We start from the raw sequence: 17,591 nt of genomic DNA, 5'->3' as shown, positions 1-17,591 counted from the left end.
ATAGCCCCTGTTCCGCCACCCGCCCTGCCCCAATCCAGAAGTATATGCCCCGCCACACCCTGCCACCACTCACCCAGCCAGGGCAAAGCTGCTGCTCATCTGGGAGGCACAGGGAGGCTGGGCCAGCTTCCACTGCTGTGTGCCACTTGTCCAGAGGCAGCACAGTGGCTCAGTCTTGTGCTGGCCCTGTGCCAGCTGTGCGAGCCAGAGGAGCATAGCTCCCACTCCCAGTGCCTTCCACCCAGAGCATAGCCATGACCCTGCCCCCCCATGCAGATCCTGGGGCACACCCCCCATGCCCTCCCAGACCAGCAGCAGGTGCAGCAGGCCATCGGACTAGCTGCCACATGAGCAGCTCCCACAGCAGCGATGCGTGATGGCACAAGCTGCCCCACCCTCTCTGCGGGCAGCAGTTGCCTCAGCCTGGATCCCAGCCCCAGCTCCAATCCCTCCCTCACTGTGGGGACATTGATCTTCCCCCCTTTACCACAACAGATTTACTAGCTAGACACAGCTGTGTCAACCAGTGTGAAGGCAAAACCAGTGTGGGACCATCAAAATAGGGTGTGAATTTACAAATGTCATAATGCCATTTGTCCTAACTCAAAAAGTTGTAAGTCAAGGACTGCCTGGACATGCTAAGAATAAGAGAAAGATTGCAGCCACAAAACATTTTTTCAGAAACCAGATCAGACCCTACAAAACATGCAATCACAAGAAGATTTGAGCAGATGGACCTAGCCAAGTTCAAGTTATTCAAATCCATTTATTTTGAAAAAGTTTTTCTTTCAGTTGTCTTGTTCCAAAAGTCTCTCCTCCCACGATCATCTCCATCAACTAATACAGAGAGGGTCAGGACCTTTGGTGTACACAAAGGCTTCTCTAAGCATGATCTATACCTTTCTCTGCATCTGGTCTAACATGACAACAGGCTGAATAAACAAAGGGCAGCTCTCAGAAAGAAGCATCTCCAGAGCAAAAATAGAGGAAATGCTTAGTCACCTGGTTACTCAAGTCTACATTAATGAAATCACACTTTTTATGAAAATCTTTACCTTTCTTTGCTTTAGCTTACTCCATCTGCTGGGGCTTTTATTTATCTTGTTCTTATAGGCTATTGGATTAGATTTGTATGAACTGGACCACAAGCACACAAACAAAAAAAGTGGTATGTGAATGTTTAGTGTGATCATACCATCAACTTCTATCTAAATATCTTCTCTAGGTAACAATGCTGCCAGTATTTAATTTTTACCCTCTACACCAGCAGTTCTTTTCAATATTGATGGGCTGTTTTTCTAATTACCAAGTTACAATTTCTATTCATACTATATATTGTACTTACTGCCCTTGGTGGAATCCACAGTTGAAAAGCAAAAAGCAAAAAAAAAAAGCTAGTAGGATTTAAAGTTTAAGAAAAATGTAGTTTCAATTAACCAAAACCATTTATGTGACTATATACCTCTAGCTTTAATTACCCAAACCAATGATTTTGTAATGCACCGGTCCCTAGTGAATTTTGGTGTCACCCACTAGAAATCTGTATGTTTAATTCTAGACATTGATGACTATTATTTTAATAACCATAAAAAACAAGCTAATGAGAGTATTTCTGACAACAGATATCAGATTTGAACAGGAAGAAAAACACTATCTTTAAAGCCTCACCTGTATATATCTGTGCATGAACCAGGAGGCTTGTTTTCCATCATTCACCGATTCTACTGTAGTGTTAGCTAAACCACCAATATCACCCCCTGCAAACACCCATGATTCACTTGTTTGCATGGTCTCTGGATCTACTTCTGGGAGACCCCATCTATTAAACTTGATAGGACTCATGGCTTCTTTCACTGTATTTAAACAAAAGATAAAAAGATGTAAGTACTTGATCAAGAGATAATCTTTATAAATGATTAACCAATGTTTGAATCATACTGACTGATGAACATGAGAAAAACGTTTTATTAAAAATCTTAATTCAAAGTGAAAATCCTTTTAACAGAGAAACACAAGTGCTTTCTGCAGTTTTCAAAATTGTCAGATGCTGCACCTGACAATTTAAGCTAATAAGAAAGATTTTCCATATTTGTCCTCATAGTCATATATTCTTCCCACATAATGAAATGGGCCTCTGTCAGTTTTTGATCAGGAATTGTCAACGCCAGTGAAAAATTCTTAGATGGATTTTTTTTTCCATCAGAAAATGTTGTTTTTGTGGTGTTTTGCCTTCAACAAAAATACTGATTTTGACCCAAAAAAGAAAAAAGCAGTATTTCAATAATTTGAACACATTTAATTTTAAGAATTCATACCTAACCATTTTGCAGTTTCATTTTGAAAAGACTTTGTATTTTATTGTATGCAATAAAAGTGAGATATAAATAAATGTATATATGACAAAATCAAAAATGAAATGTTTGTATTGACTTCAACTGAAATGGTTAAGCTCGACGTGAAAAAAAGTTAAAAAATGTTGGAAGTTTAAAAATTCTTTTGAAACATTATTGTAGAAATATACCTTCAATTTTCTCACTTGTTTCAAACCATTATGAAACACATACATTATGTGAGAAACAAGAGCTGAAATGCACATATTAAATACTACTTTTATATTATATGCAACTGTATAGATGAGATATAAGTACAAATAACAGTTACAGAAACCTACCTAAAACCATGTCACTCCTATATAATAAAAATCACCATGATACTAAAAACAAACAAACCATGGTTTATTTTTCTACTTTAATTTGGGGGTTTAATGTTGCTTTATGATGGAAAAGTATATTTTAAAATAAAAATAATTTAGGAAATCTTGATGCCACATACCAAAATGAGTTATTTTTATGTAGCTTTAACTATACTGTTACACCCAGTTTCGGCAATAAAATGCAGTTTAAAAATACAGTGTCCCGGAGGGACTTACCACTAGCAGATGCAGATTGCCAAGGTCAATTAAACTGATGTAGCTGTGCTGTCATATGTAAAAGAGAAACCTGCTAGCTTATGACAAGAATGTTTTTCAGTATTTAGAAGGCTGTCAAATTTCTGTTTTTTTCACTAGAGGTGGGCTCAGGTGGGTGTGTTCTTGTTTAGTAAAACTTTAGTCATTATATTATGTCTTTCTGAAGTCAAAACTAGAAAACCTGTGTTTTTGGATTTAGATTTACTATAAAATTTGTGTAAGGTTACAGGAAGATGTTGTGTTTTACATTTTCCTCTGCTCACTTGCAACATTATCTGGCTAAAGTAATCCCCCTTCCTCTTTTAAATAATCCTTACCATCCTTCTAGAACTGTGATGGAAATAAAATAACAGAATAAGCAAGCCCTTACCTCAGCACTGCTAATCTGCATAATGTATGGATGCAAGTACAGTATACTGCAGACTGTTAGCTGCAAGTATTGCCAAACTATGTTTAGGACCATGCTATAAACCAAGTTCAGGCATTACTATGGGACATCCATATGCATGTAGTTTGTAGTGTGTGCGAAATGGGCCATATTTGATTTGGATTCAGATTTGGCCCAAATCAGGGATAGTGATTCAGAACACTGTCCCTGATTTGATTAGTCCATATCCAAATCTGAAGATTTGATGCTGATTCAGAAAATCAGCAATTCAGCCATAGATATAGCTTTAAATGTTTTTTCTACATACCTTGAGGTACCGGGCATAGCTCATGAACGCTGCAACGGTGGGGTGGATGGACTGTCCCATGGGAATGTGGGGGGAGCCCCCGCATGCTCGGTGGCAAACGTGGAAGTGGATCAGAAGTTCTTCCAGTACACTTCCAGGTCTGCCACTGAGTGCACGGGAAGCCTCCCCCCCCCACATGCTTCCCCCAACTAGGCATCACAGGGTATCCTGGGTGCCCACCCCCCAGACCCAGGAGGCACCAGTTGCTGAGCTTAAACAGACCCAGAAGTGGACCGGAAGTGTTTTTGGTCCATTTCTGGGTCTGCTGCTGAGTGTGCTCGGGACCTCTCCCCCCCCCCACAAGCTCTTGTAGGATGCTTCATCCTCCTCAGCTTCTCAGCATTCATGAGCCACCTAGTACCTAGAGGTGTGTAGAAAAAACATTTAAAAGCTGGGTCTATGTCCGAATCATCAAATCTTTCTGAATTTCTCTGAATCGATTCGGAGGGCTCCAGTTCGATTCAGAGAGATTAAAGGGTTCCTTGATTTGATTCAGATTCGGAGATTTGGCCACCGAATCAGGCCAAATCTCTGCCAGATTGAATCAGTGACCAAAGCTTCGCTCAGCCCTAGTAGTTTGTTAATTCCCAAAACTTCTAAGAGTGGAAGCCAGGCTACAACACTGATATAACAGGAAGGTTCCAGTACAGCTCAAAGCTATGTTTAAGCTTCCTGCAAATCTCTAGAAGGCCTACAAGCTTTCTCTCACATCTTCTTCAAAAAACTTCCCTTCCATGTCCTGCATCACCCTTCATACTCCATGGATGAGGAGGAAAATGTGGACATAAAGGTAACTGGGGGAAGACAAGGTTTTCTTGGGGGGTTGGGGGAACATAATGGGGAAAACTGAAGATATAAGAGCTGGGTGCAGTCAAGAGTAAAATATTATCCTAGGAAAATATAAACTATATTGCCATACACCCACCCTAGCTAATACTTCTTGAAACTGGTTTGGATACAAAATCATAGGAAGCAGTTTGTTTTGGTATACTAGGTTACAGCAGTCTCAAAACTGTCTGGGAAGAGTACTCTTTGGGGCCCCCACTTAAGCAAAAAACAATTTTAAACTTGAAATGCTGTTAAGATATTTATATTCTCATGAACAACAATTATTCTGCCTATCTAGCACCTAATTTCCAAACAGAAATGTCGTATGAAATTCCTGTACCTGAACCAATTAGTTTGTGTTAAAGACCTACAACTTGCACAGAGAAGGCCATTTTAGTTAAACTCGGCAAAAAATAATAAGTAGAGCCTTAAGACTGCATTTTTCTGCTTAAGGGCTAAATACAAAATATCTGAGAAAAATGTTTTTTAAAGAAAACAATTAGCTAAAAGATTACAACAAATGCTGGGATTTTCTTAAACCTCCAAAATGCATTTTGTGGGCTAAATGCTGATATATCCTTAATTATAGCATTATAAGGGAAACTTTGAATATTCTTTACATATCAATACATTAGTATTTTCTTAATACTTCAGACTTCAGAAAAGCATATGATCACCTTATATTTGGAGTATGTAAGTTGTTGCATGCAGTTCTCCCACCTCAGCATGTGATCTAGACAGCTCTCACAATCTAAATAGGTTCAGGCTTGTAGAGACAAATGAGGAAGAGCCCCCAAGGAAAACCTGGTGTAGCATGATTTGCTGCTGGTGATTTAATAGATGGCTCTCTTTTCTCAGAGTCGGTATTGAACCAAGGTAATGGTTTTAGAGGACAACATGCTGCTGAAGGTAAAGCCTTTCAGAGGAAATGTAAACCTGGAAGTCCTGACTACTTCAGTTATAAACATATCATTGCATCTTGTGGAAAAACAGGGTATTAGTTCCAGTATGCTAAACTAATTATTTCTCTCAAATTTACATACGGATCTTAGATACACAACATCAACAGGCAATTCAGAAGGCACCTGTATCTACACTTCAAGCATCTAAGTAATTCCCCTAAACCAGTGTGATTACCAATATGTTTAGAGCTCAGTATGAACAGAAGTCTTTTTAGGATCCAGGACCTTGTAATTCTTTAAATTTGGTTAATTATATCCTACCTGCTTAATACTCTTCTTCCTAGGTTCAGCTGAATAAGTTGGAATGTTCTTTTCCTGATTAACATTGATTGATACCTGTCATCAAACAAGAGACTCACCCCACTCCAAAGCTGACTGCATTTCAATAGTATGTAAAGTGAGTAGAGTGCAGGTTTATACTTACACATTTTGCTAGTCTAGCTATTTCAGTAAGGAATATTTAAAAAGAAAAAGAAAATCCAACCTGTGACACAGCAATACTTGCGAATACCTACTCTGAATACAGTTATACCAGCTAAGAAGTCATTTTAGTGACGTAAATTATATCAGGGAAATGGTATAAAGCTATGTTATCTATCTAAGAAACTCCGTCTCTGTCACTGAGTTTTGTTGGGTTGTTTTCCTTTCAGGGGAGGGAGTTGCAGTTACAAGCTGTAGCACTATGGGAAACGAGGGAAAGGGTAAAATATTTTTAATTATATCGGCAAACACTTTCTAGTAAGGTGAAGGTCTGAGTATATTGTCCTTCCCAACTCAAGTGGACCATCAGGAGTCCTTGGTGTTTACAGTGAAATAGCTCTGAGGCCTTCACCTGCTCTCCAGGAACATCTATGGAGGTCATAACTGGGTGGAAAGGGGAGCAAAGCAGATACAATTCTTTACCCCTCCCTGGAGCCATTTGTTAAGCAGCTGGGGAATGGAGTATTGATTATTTACATGGCCTTCTCCACCTGCAATATAATGAAGCTCTTAAAGCACGTAGCAGCAGTTCTGCTGCTGTTCTTGCCCTGCCTACTTGTCCCATAACAGAGGTTTTCCCAAGGTGCTGCAGATATGATTGAATCAATAAGAAATTCTTCCTTCATGACAAGACCAACGAGGTGACCAGCGGTTTCTTTGTCTCTTCCTTGAAGCCTTCTGGAGGCCCAGTTTTTGGGTTAATATAATGTAGGGCCAGGATTTTAAAGCATTAAAGTCTATATCCTATTTGTAATATCACCACAATTTGGGACTGCTATATACAGTGCAGATGAAAGGCTGAAAGGGACCAGGCTCCAGAGAGTTGGTAGGTAACTGCCCTAACTCTATTAGTCTAGAAGAAAAAGGGAGATTTTAGGACTATACAAACATAGGTACCCTTTACGAACACCTTATGAGAGGGCAGAAAGAAGAGGGGCATCACAAAATATTGGTTATTTGGCTTGGTGACCACTTAATGGGGCAACATACCCAAATAAATATCTGGTATTTTTTTGTGTACTCCAATTAAAAGTTAAAAGCCAAAAAGCTGAAACTGTTTAAAAACCATCCCTACGTCTGGATTTCATTCTACAGCATGCCCTGATAACACTGCACATGTAATCTGAAGGGAACTTTCTGGATAAAAGATACTGTACAACCAAAATATTCTAATGTTATCAAGTGATGTTAAGACAAATACCACCACAGAAAGGGAAGGCTTTGAATATATGTTCTGCATTTGCTGTATTCATAGTGCAAATAAACACAAATAGAAAAACAGCAGAAAATTATACCACTTGCAAAAATCATATTACAAATATAAGTGAATACTGAAAAAAATATTTTAATTAACAAAACAAATCGAATGGAAAAGATTCCTCAAATAAAGCTTTAAAAGTGAGTCTGTGTGTATTTGACTGCCATGACTAATTATGTATCCATGTAATGTGTGTTCAATTTGGGCTTATTTAAATAGCAGCAATGCTCATTAGCTGCAGTATATCTGTGAAGCTTCAATAAACAGTTTAATGGTTTTTATGTTTAACCAATTTCATAAGTTCCTGTAATTTTGGCTTTAGCAGCTCATTAATGTTATTTCTGATATCCATCTTACAGACTTCTTTTTACAGGGAGCTGGCAGTATAACTTCAGTACAATCTGAAAATACAGTCAGTTGTTTAAACAATCAAACGTAAAAAATCTAAATACCCCCTCCTTCACACCCAAATCTACACACAAAGAACTTGAGTTACTGCTGGTACAGTATGACTTTCAGGTTCCAGAAATTATAATACAAACACAGGCTTCTTGAAAGCTTCTCTCTACCAATTAAGGAAGTAAAACTGATGACTGCAGCTCAAAAAGTCACACCCAATTCTGCTGCCTCGGTTGTCCTGCTTAGTTGCACTACGGCATACCTCTCGATGGAGTAGAACAGACATAGAAATCATATTTGCCATAGTGTTGTTTAGGGTGTACATTCTGAGAAGTCTTTCAGGATGTGGAATATATCTGGTGAGTCAGTGATCCTTAAGCACCAACTTCACTGGGCCACTGTGTGTGGATGCCCGACTCGACTCCCAAAACAAGTGCTCTGCTCCCAGTTTAGTTATGGTCTGAAACCTTGCAGTAGCCAAAGGAAACACTACAACGACACATTGAAGGCATACCTGAAGAAAAAGGATGCTGATATCACGAGTTCAGAGGAGCTGGCTGCTAACTGACTCCAATGTTGCTGCAGCCACATCCAAGTGTCAGCCCATTTTGAGGTAAAGTGTCTTGCCCTCGAGGCAGAGAAGAGACAGTAGAGGAATGAAAGAAGAAGAATCCCAGTGTAGAGCCTATTCTCCCATGTTTAAAGACCTGCAACTTCTGCAGATGGATCGATGGCTCAAAGATTGGACACTTAAGTCATCTTGGACTCTTAAGTCACCTTACCAAAATAATGGTAAGTATCAGTAATTTCACTAAATATAGCTGGCATTGGTAGTCCCTCTTAAGGTGACTTAAGAGTCCAATGAGATGTGGTAGAGATCATTTTCAAATTGAGGGACTGCCAATGCCAACTACATTTGGTGAAATTCCTTTACTGAAACTTACCATTACTTTGGGCAAAATCCTAGTCTAAATGGTATCAAGAGCAAAACTCCTACTGGCTTCAATAAGAAGAGAATTGGAATCTTTATAAAAGTCACAATTCTACATAGCGTTGGAGTGATGTTGTACTATGATGGTTCAGGAAATTTGCCAAAGGCAAGGATTTTTGTGAGTGATACCTTTTATCGATCCAACTATATAGTTGGGAAGGATGTAGATAAACTTTCAAACATAGCATTGTAGCAGAGACCGGCCCCACAGTCACCGGGTCAAGGACCATTGGAGAGCTTCATGGTCTGTGAAATCTCAGGTTACCCTGGAAGTTAGCAACAAGCCCATGGGCATACTTCCACCCCCCACCCCCAAGCAGAACAAGAAAAGCAGCAGGAGATGCACTCTCTGCATGCCCATCCCCCGGGCAGACCTGGAAGCAGAAAGCCAGGCTCCACCCAGCCCCAGAGCCCCATTGAGGCCAGGAGCAGGTGGCAAACATGCTCAGCATCACCTAGAGCCCAAAAGCTGCAGCTGCAGCCAATGCTGAGCCCTGCAAGGGCTCTCAGCACCTGGTCACAACCACAGGGCACATGGAGGCAGGCAGGGGTGCAAGCTGGTTTTGGTCAACCTGGAACTCCTCTTGTAACAGGTCGCCCTTCCCAGCGCTATCTTCCTAGTACTCTGTGCCTTGCGTGGGCACCCTTCGATCCTTCTTTGGGGTTCTTATGTCCCGCCCTATACTTTCCTGCCACGTCTCAATGGAAATTAGGATGATGTTCTTGCAAGCAGGAGGCTGCCTATTGTATTGGATATGTTGGGGCCTTTCCCCTATGTGGGACTGACCCCTGTTTTTCTCTAGCTAGGCCCCCCACATCTAAACCCACTAAACAGGGTTTGACTTCGAGGTTCTACTCTTTTCCATTGTCTTGAGGCCCAGGACCCCTTTTCCTGCTCCAAACGGGAGCCTGGTCCAGAGGGCACGGACGCCACCTCACAGCTGGAGGGCCACAAGCCCCAAAACCAGGAGATGACTCTGAGCCTGCCACCTCCCAGGCAACAGAAAAAAACAAGACCAGAGTAACGCTGCACCATATGTGCACCAGAGCTCCCCAGCTTTTAAGATCGTGCCTCGCTGGCACCGGGGGGGTTGCGCCCCCTCTCTGGAGGTTCTCACTGCCCCCTCTCTGGGCTTCTCTGCCCCCTCCCTGGGACTTCTTGCTACCCGCTCTCCGGGGCTGGGTTCCCACAATGCCTAGGGTCCCCTATGAGGCCTCCTCCAACCCCTAATAGCCTCACCCAAATCACCAGTCATAAACAGTAACCAAAAAACTCAAGCCCCTGGGCTGCAACATAAATTCAAGCCGCTTGGCTAAAACATTTGTCCCGCCACATTGGGGTGCTCTATCCTCCCCCAGTCTTGGAGCTGTACCTGCAGTCTGGCCTCTCCCCTCTGCTTGCTCTGGGAGAGCTCCTCCCCCCTTGGCTGCTAGCAGGGAATTGCCTGTCTGGACTCAGTCCTGGGGTTTAAATGGGAGCCAGGCCCTGCCCCCTCTGGTCAGCTGACAGCTAGCAGGTGTGGGTCACTGGCTACCTCCAGTTTCTCTAGCAACCGGCACCTGAGTGGTTTTTCCAGCTCTACAACTAGCAGGCACCTTAGTGCCCTGCTACACCCCTCTTAGGGCAGCACCAGCCCCAAGGAAGGGGAGGTGCCAGGATAGGCAGCAGGCTACGCTGCCTTCCTCCATGGGGACCAACAATACCTCATTCACAACCAGCCAGGCATGGACTCCAACAGCAAAAACTGGACTGCTTGGTGGACACTGGAGAGCAGGTACTGGCAAGGACCTCACAAGGCTTTATAGTGTCCATGGCCCCAACTACCTACAGGACTGTGTCTGGTACAGGCCCACTTACAGTGACGGGCCTGATGCTTTGTTTTTTTCTGTTGGAGCCAGAGCCTGTCCACAGCAGTGGGCAAGCCATCAACAGGCTGAGTGGCCCCCTGAGCTGTGGGGTCTCTGGTCCTTCCCTTCCACAGCAGCAGTGCCCCTTGGGGCCACCAGGGATGGCTGCTGGCAGGCTGGATGCTGCCTGAGCTCAGAGGCAGCACTTGGCTCAATCCAACTGTTCCCCAAGCCTAGGGAGCAGCATCCAGCAGGCTTCCAGTGACCCAGCTTGGGGAACAGTTGGATCAGGCCAGGTGCTGCCTCCAAACTGAGGCAGTACTTGGCCTGCTAGCAAGCAGCCCAGGCAGTGTCACTACTGTGGAGAGAAGGACCAGGGCCCCCCACAGCAGGGGCCACTTGGCCCACTGATAGCTTGCACCTCAGCTGTGGGAGGATGTAGGGAAGCTCTGCAAGAGCAAGCATCAGGCTCCTCACCACTTCTGCTGAAAAGCATGATCCTGTAGCCAGCAGGGCACTCCCTGGAACAACAAGGAACAATGGCCATAAGCTACTGGAGAGCAGTCTTAGACTGGACATTAGAAAAACGTTCTTCACGATCAGGGTTGCCAGGATCTGGAATGGGCTTCCAAGGGAGGTGGTGCTCGTCCCATCCTTGGGGGTCTTCAAGAGGAGACTGGACAGACACCTGCCCGTGATCATATGATCCCAGGTGTGGTGACCCTTTTCTTGCCTGCTGGGGCAAAAGGTCAGACTAGATGGCCCACTGCGGGCCCTTCCGACCCTAGAATTTATGAAAATCGTCTGAATCTGAAATGAATACTAACCGCTTTGCAGGCCTACTGCCTTCCTGCACTGCCCAAGGAGCAAGACAGCCTGTTCCTGGGCAGCCCCAGTTGTCCTGGTAGCCAGAGGAGCCTGCTGAAGGAAGAAGTTGTGAGGAGCCTGATCCATTTTTTTTTCCTGCCCACCTCTCCCATGGCCAAGGGGTGAGCTCACAGTTGCATCACTGCAATTTGCAACATTGATACAAAGCCATTTTTCAGAGCAGGGATGCACATGACACTACAGGTGATTTAATTAGAGCAGCTCTTGGAGCTACTCTAATTAATGTGCACCTTCCTTCCCCCCCGAGCATGTGTATAAATGCCCTAAAAGCTGACATTTATCTTAGGTGTCATACAGCAGGGGTGAGTAGGCTTTCAATAGCCTCTTTCCTGACTCATGTTGAGTTGTACACACCATCATAGAGGACAAACAGACCTTTCAGCCCAGGTAGAAAAGGATCAGATGGCTTTAAATTATCTGTATGCCTTATGGATTCTGGGCTGGACCACAAATTTGTTTGGCTCCTGATATAGCTTGCGGTTTTCTAGCCATTGCTCTACTTAGAATCCAGATTGCCTACAGGCTGCTAAGTCTGCTCTGGCTGTATTATTCAGCTTACAAGAGACAGAATTTCATTGCCTCTCTGTAGTCTTAATGAACTAACAAGCAGTGTCTATTCTTATTGAAATATACATCTATTGTGTGGTATATTCTTAGCCCACAAAAAACTTCACATTGCAAATCCCATCTATTCAAGCCTCTCTCTGAAAGTGTGGGCAAAAATCAGGAAGACATCAAGACAGTTTGACCTGTTAGGTGGCTGAATATGTTCTGGATAGTCCAAGTTATTGCTAATATAACAGAAATTAGAGATAACAGAAGACTCTCCCCTTACACCTCCCCCCCCCAACTTATATCTCAATAACCAAATGATTTACTATATAAAATGCAATTTCTAATCAGGTTATGAAAGACATATGCTTCTAATTTCCACATATTAATTATTTGGAGCTTTAAGAAGCCAAACCCATAGTTTACATTTGCATGGTACCACCATTCAATAAAAAGGCAATCCCAAGGAGTATTTTCAGGAAAAGGAATGACTCCAGAAATAGTCAAGAAATGTTACCATCTTCTGAAAAGTATCTCTTTTCTCATGTTCTTATCCCATTAATTTTAAGCAAAACAGTCTGGACACACAAGAAATTTATCATGACAAAACTCAACAAATGGAAACACTAAATTATTGAGTAAGAATATTTAATTAATAGTTTTAAATACAAAGAGTCTTTTTCCACTGTGCCCTATGATTCCATATGCCTCTGCAAATGGAAGAGTTAGAAAAACCATCAGTCCCACACTTGTGGAAGAGAAGCAGAGAAGAAAGAAGTGGGGGCTCTCTGGCATTATTTCTACCCTCCCATCTTCACCCATCCTTCCTGAATTAATTGGTATCTACAGATGAGTGATGGTGACCATTTTCCTTAGCTTTGTTTCCACCTTTAGTAATATAAGCTGCCTTGAGGGTGAAGCATCCAGAAGCAGCAGTCAGAGAAGAATCAGAAAGCATCATGCCCGAAAAAAAGATATTGAACAATAAAAACTATAATCTTGGGAGCCAGCTTGTAAACTGGAGTCCACAGCTTTTCTTGTTCTAAGTACAGTAATACCACTTTTGTATCTCATGGTTTTTTCTCTCTCGTCCTCATTAATATCACTTTTAGAACATGCATTAAATATTACAGTATGACTTAGTGAAAAATGAAGTGGATGCAATCTTACATATGAAACCAAACTTAAGGTTTATCAACAGTCTGAGAGTCAGAGTTTGTGGTAAATGATACTAAAACCTGATTAACAAAAATAAATAGACATTATTTTTCTGTCCCTAAATGTCACTCCTCTTTTCCTGGCTGGGAAAAAAAAAATTAAGGCCTAGAGCTGAAAAGCAACTTGCCTGGTCCTTAAAAGCATGCTGAGACTGTAAGCAGTATCAGTGGGTTTGTGAGATTATATTCTTACTTGTCATTTGAATTGGTGTAATTTAAACTGGTGCCAGAGGATACTTTAGTAATTCACTAACACTAGTAAAGCAAAGAAGATGAGGGAAGGTGTAAAGTTCTTCAGGGGCTGTTTATTTAAGCCAAATCATAAAATGGCTTTGATGCTCCAGTACAAAAGCAAACAAAAAAATCAGAAAAATAAAGCAAACAGAAATCAAAAGTCTGTTTTCCTCTTCAAGATTTTGGTATAAGCAACAATCTAGTTCTAACTGAGCTGAACCATGGTGCTAATTTTCTCAGTGTAGTTCTAGATGGCAATACTCCAGCTCCCTTTTTTTAACTGCATCCCAAGCATATAATGGACTTAAGAGAATTACAAAGGAGAATTACAAAGGTGTTTTTTTTCTGAAAATATTAAAAATGTATTTGCATGAGCCCCACAAGACAAATAAGTGCATACTAGGACTGGTTAAAAATCTAATCATAGTGTTCTTTTAACTAAACAGGAAATAATAAATACCTTCCTGTGAGCACAAGGAAACTCAGCTTTATATTTACTGCCTTCTCTACAAGAAGAAGCATAAGGGCCACGAGAGCTTTTTTCTTCTTATTGTCCATTCCATTTGAGGGCAGCAGATAACCATGTGCTTACATGCTTAAGTGCTATCCTGAGTGAGAATTTGCTGAATTGAGACTAAGAGATTTATTTAATACTTTAACGAAGCCAAATCCTTCTGGCCTAACCAAAGGGTCACCACTGCATGCCCCAAGGGGCAGGGGTAGCCTCTGTTTGTGGTATGTGGCAGATCAGGAAGGGGAGAGGCAGCACAGTGGCAGATGGGGCAGGAAGCAGCAAACAGGGCAGCAGATTTGGCAGGAAGCAGAAAACAAAGCAAGAGATCAGGCACAGAGCACAGGGCAGGGAGCAGAAAACAAAGCAGCCAATTTGGCAAGGGAAAGGAAGCAAGGTGGTGCTTGAGGAGGGTGTGCAGCTAATTTGTGGCACACCTGCTGTAAAGGCTAGAGCCCTACTGGCCAAACCATGAGAATGCTCTGACTCACTTATGAGATGATTCATAAGTAAAACTGACTGGATTTGAGCCCTTGCACTAGCAAATTTAACAAAATTTGGTCAACCTGTACTTGAACAGCCAAGCATAAAAATACATATGGTCCTCTAAAAAGAAAAATAAACAAAAACTCAAACCAAACCACACAACCAAAACCAGATGATTTTTTTGCGCTTAGATTCATAGAATCATAGAAAATTAGAGTTCAAGCCCTGGGCTGTGGCCCGGTGGCAGGCTGCAAAAGGTTGGATGCTGGTCCACAGAAGGGCTGGCCTGTCAGGCCAGAAGGAACTGCAGACCAGCAAACCGCAGACTATAAGTAACTAGAATACTGCAGACAGGCAGCCAGCCCTTTTTTAATACTCAGTAGTTTGAGTTTGTTATTTTTTGTTTATTTATTGGTTTTGAGTTTTTTGTTTGGCTGGTCAAGTACAGGTTGACCAAATTTTGTTAAATTTGTTAGTGCAAGGGCTCAAATCCAGTCAGTTTTACTTATGAATCGTCTCATAAGTGAGTCAGAGTATTCTCATGGTTCGGCCAGTAGGGGTCCAACCTTTAATGCCAGTCACTTCCAGTCTGTGGCTGGCCATCCTTCATCCTAAAAAGATTGGGAACCCCTGCTCATTGCAGGACCATCCTCAACTATACCATGCAACTGTATCACCAAGGCTTTGTTTAATTTATTTAATTTATGTATTATTTAATTTATTTAATTTAAAAATTTAAATACAACATAGATTTAGTTCTCAATGTGCAATTAAAGCAACTAAATATACTGCAGCTCAATTTGAGCTGGAGTAAATTAATCCTGATGTCACTGTCTACACGTATGTTTACATACAGTAACTTACTGCACTGCCGGATACCACTTGTATCTGACAGGACTATTCGGTAATGTAGTAAATTAGTCCATTGTGCACTAACTGCTGTGCATGTGTAGAGAGTGACATTACTGCACATCAAATTAGTCTGCTTCACAGTAAAGCATCTCATGTAGATGTACCTAATGAGGATGAATGGATTTGATATGTTTTAAGAAAAGAAATTAAGAGAGTCAAAAGCTACTGAAAATGGTCTACCCATAGCAAATAATGCCTTATTTTCATCATTTTAGTTGCTTTGAACTTCTCCTGAATGTCAACCAAATTTCTACGTTCAGCTTGCAAAACCAGCTGCAGCTGCTATGGAGATGTCATGCAAAACTAAGGTATGTTGGCTCATCCCAGGGCAAAATACTCTTTCTTTTCATGATCTGCTAGAATTATAATTCTTCTTCTCACACTACCTTATGTATCTAAAGACAGGATCATAACTTGCTAATTCAGTGGGCAAATAAGCATTAGGAAATTCCAGGATGAGTGTTCAGTTCAATCATCCAATCAAGCTCTTTGCTGAAGAAGCAATACTGGATATAGGAATACCCACAGAAAAGGTAGACTAACACCTTATAGCATGGAACCTAAGAACTGCAACAGAATTTGCCAGTGATATAAGCACAATGTTTGATTCTCCCCAAGAGATCTTATAAAACCTTTCCAAAGACCTTCTAAATAGCAGGAATTGATGAGGGATTTGAAAGGGCTTTTCAAAATGTTCTCTAATTAAAGTTAACTCCAGCTAGGGAGCTGCTCATGACTCCATTAAAGATTCAAAAACCATTTTTCTCTCTGCTTTCTTGGTGAGATCGATCCCTTGAGCATATGTACCAGAAATACTGAATTCTTTATATGACAATGCATCCCTGAATGGAAGAGTTGTCCCTCCTCATATGGAGAAGTCCTTAGAGTGCCAACTGCTCCTCATTTACTCTTTATCCCAGTGGAACACTGCACAATTGGAGGTTATACTAAGTATCACTGTGAGCAGATGGGTGTAATTTCCTTTTAGATAACAGTAAGTTTGCATTAACTTATCACAAAATATCTCTAATATGCCTAACGTGAACATTTATGAAATGAAAATTATATACCTCTCAAAAGAATGACTTCACCCCTCTATTTCATGGCAGTATAGAGCACACAATCTCTCTGGAGTAAACATTACACACATTGCTCCTTAACATCCCTATTATTGAATTAGAAGCAATGTGTATTTTGTTGTTGCTGTAGACAGCTCCACTAGCATTTCTCAGCAACATTCTGAAATTCTTAAATTGTTCTTTAAAAGCCTCTCTCTTAATTGTTTTATCTTCCTTGGAAAGGCAGGTCTATCAATTGGTCTAGAAAACTCCTCATAACCATGAACAAAATCATCTATCTCTGTTCTAATGAATATCTGTGTAGACATTTTTTTAAATGTTCTCCTGCATTGTTATATAATTGACAGAAGGCAATAAAGGCTGCTAAGCTCAGTTTGGATAGTTTGCAAGTGTTTTCTCTTTATTTACTATTTACCAAGATTCCCAATATGACCATCTCCTAATATTCCAGACTCCAGTCCCTGAGGTAAGTATATGCAAGACAGCCTGGATCCCTGCCTGCTCTGGATCAGTACAGAGGCTGGCCAGCATGTTCATCATGACATGAACTAATTCTAATTACTAGAGTCATTTGATTTACAGAATCTGGCAGCAGCACCATAATATTGAAAATGTCCTCTTCATATAGATATATATGTACTACAAAGTACTCACCTACACTTCTCAACCTTTAGTCGTGTCTGAATCTGAGGTTTTAGTTCAGGCTTATTTTACTGCCCTTATATCATTTGAGTTATATTGCTTCAGTTTGCTTAGAAAAATACCATTTCTATAATGTCAAAATAAGACCGCAGAGACCATGCAGCAATAAGAGTGCAAGCTGTATTAAAGTCTTTTTGCAAGAAAAATGGAATTACTTGTTAAATTCTGTTTCTACAACCACTGCTTTTAGTAATGCATGAAGCCGGGATGGGGGGAACTTGATTTTTGTACAACCATTGCAATTTGCAATTATAGGCCCCAGAACATTTTTATTTTCTCTTTGTTGTAAAGTGAATTAATTGAATATGACAGTTAGTTGTACAAATTAAGTGCTTGTAAGGTGCTATAAAAAGAATCATAGAGAAGCAGGGATCATAGAATCATAGAATCAATGAGTCGGAAGGGACCTAGACAGATCATCTAGTCCGACCCCCTGCCAGGGGCAGGAAGGAGCACTGGGGGTGGCAGGGGTCATAAGACCCCAGCCAGGTGCCTATCCAGTCTCCTCTTGAAGATTTCCAGGGAAGGTGAGAGCACCACCT

At 41.5% G+C, this 17,591-nt stretch overlaps 1 protein-coding gene across 1 annotated transcript in view; it reads right to left on the bottom strand.

Annotated features, from left to right (window-relative positions):
* Positions 1–17,591, bottom strand: part of DPYD (dihydropyrimidine dehydrogenase) — a 672,292-nt gene that overhangs the window by 317,741 nt on the left and 336,960 nt on the right. Inside the window, exon 12 of the mRNA XM_019531048.1 lies at positions 1,669–1,853. Coding sequence (XP_019386593.1) covers positions 1,669–1,853 — 185 coding nt within the window. The remainder of the gene's footprint in view (positions 1–1,668; positions 1,854–17,591) is intronic.

This window comes from Crocodylus porosus, unplaced genomic scaffold (genome assembly GCF_001723895.1).
Source record: "Crocodylus porosus isolate Cpor-Errol unplaced genomic scaffold, CroPor_comp1, whole genome shotgun sequence".
In the NCBI taxonomy this organism is placed as follows: domain Eukaryota; kingdom Metazoa; phylum Chordata; order Crocodylia; family Crocodylidae; genus Crocodylus; species Crocodylus porosus.
Note: the sequence above shows the minus strand (reverse complement) of the source record. Positions and strands in the feature narration are given on the sequence as shown.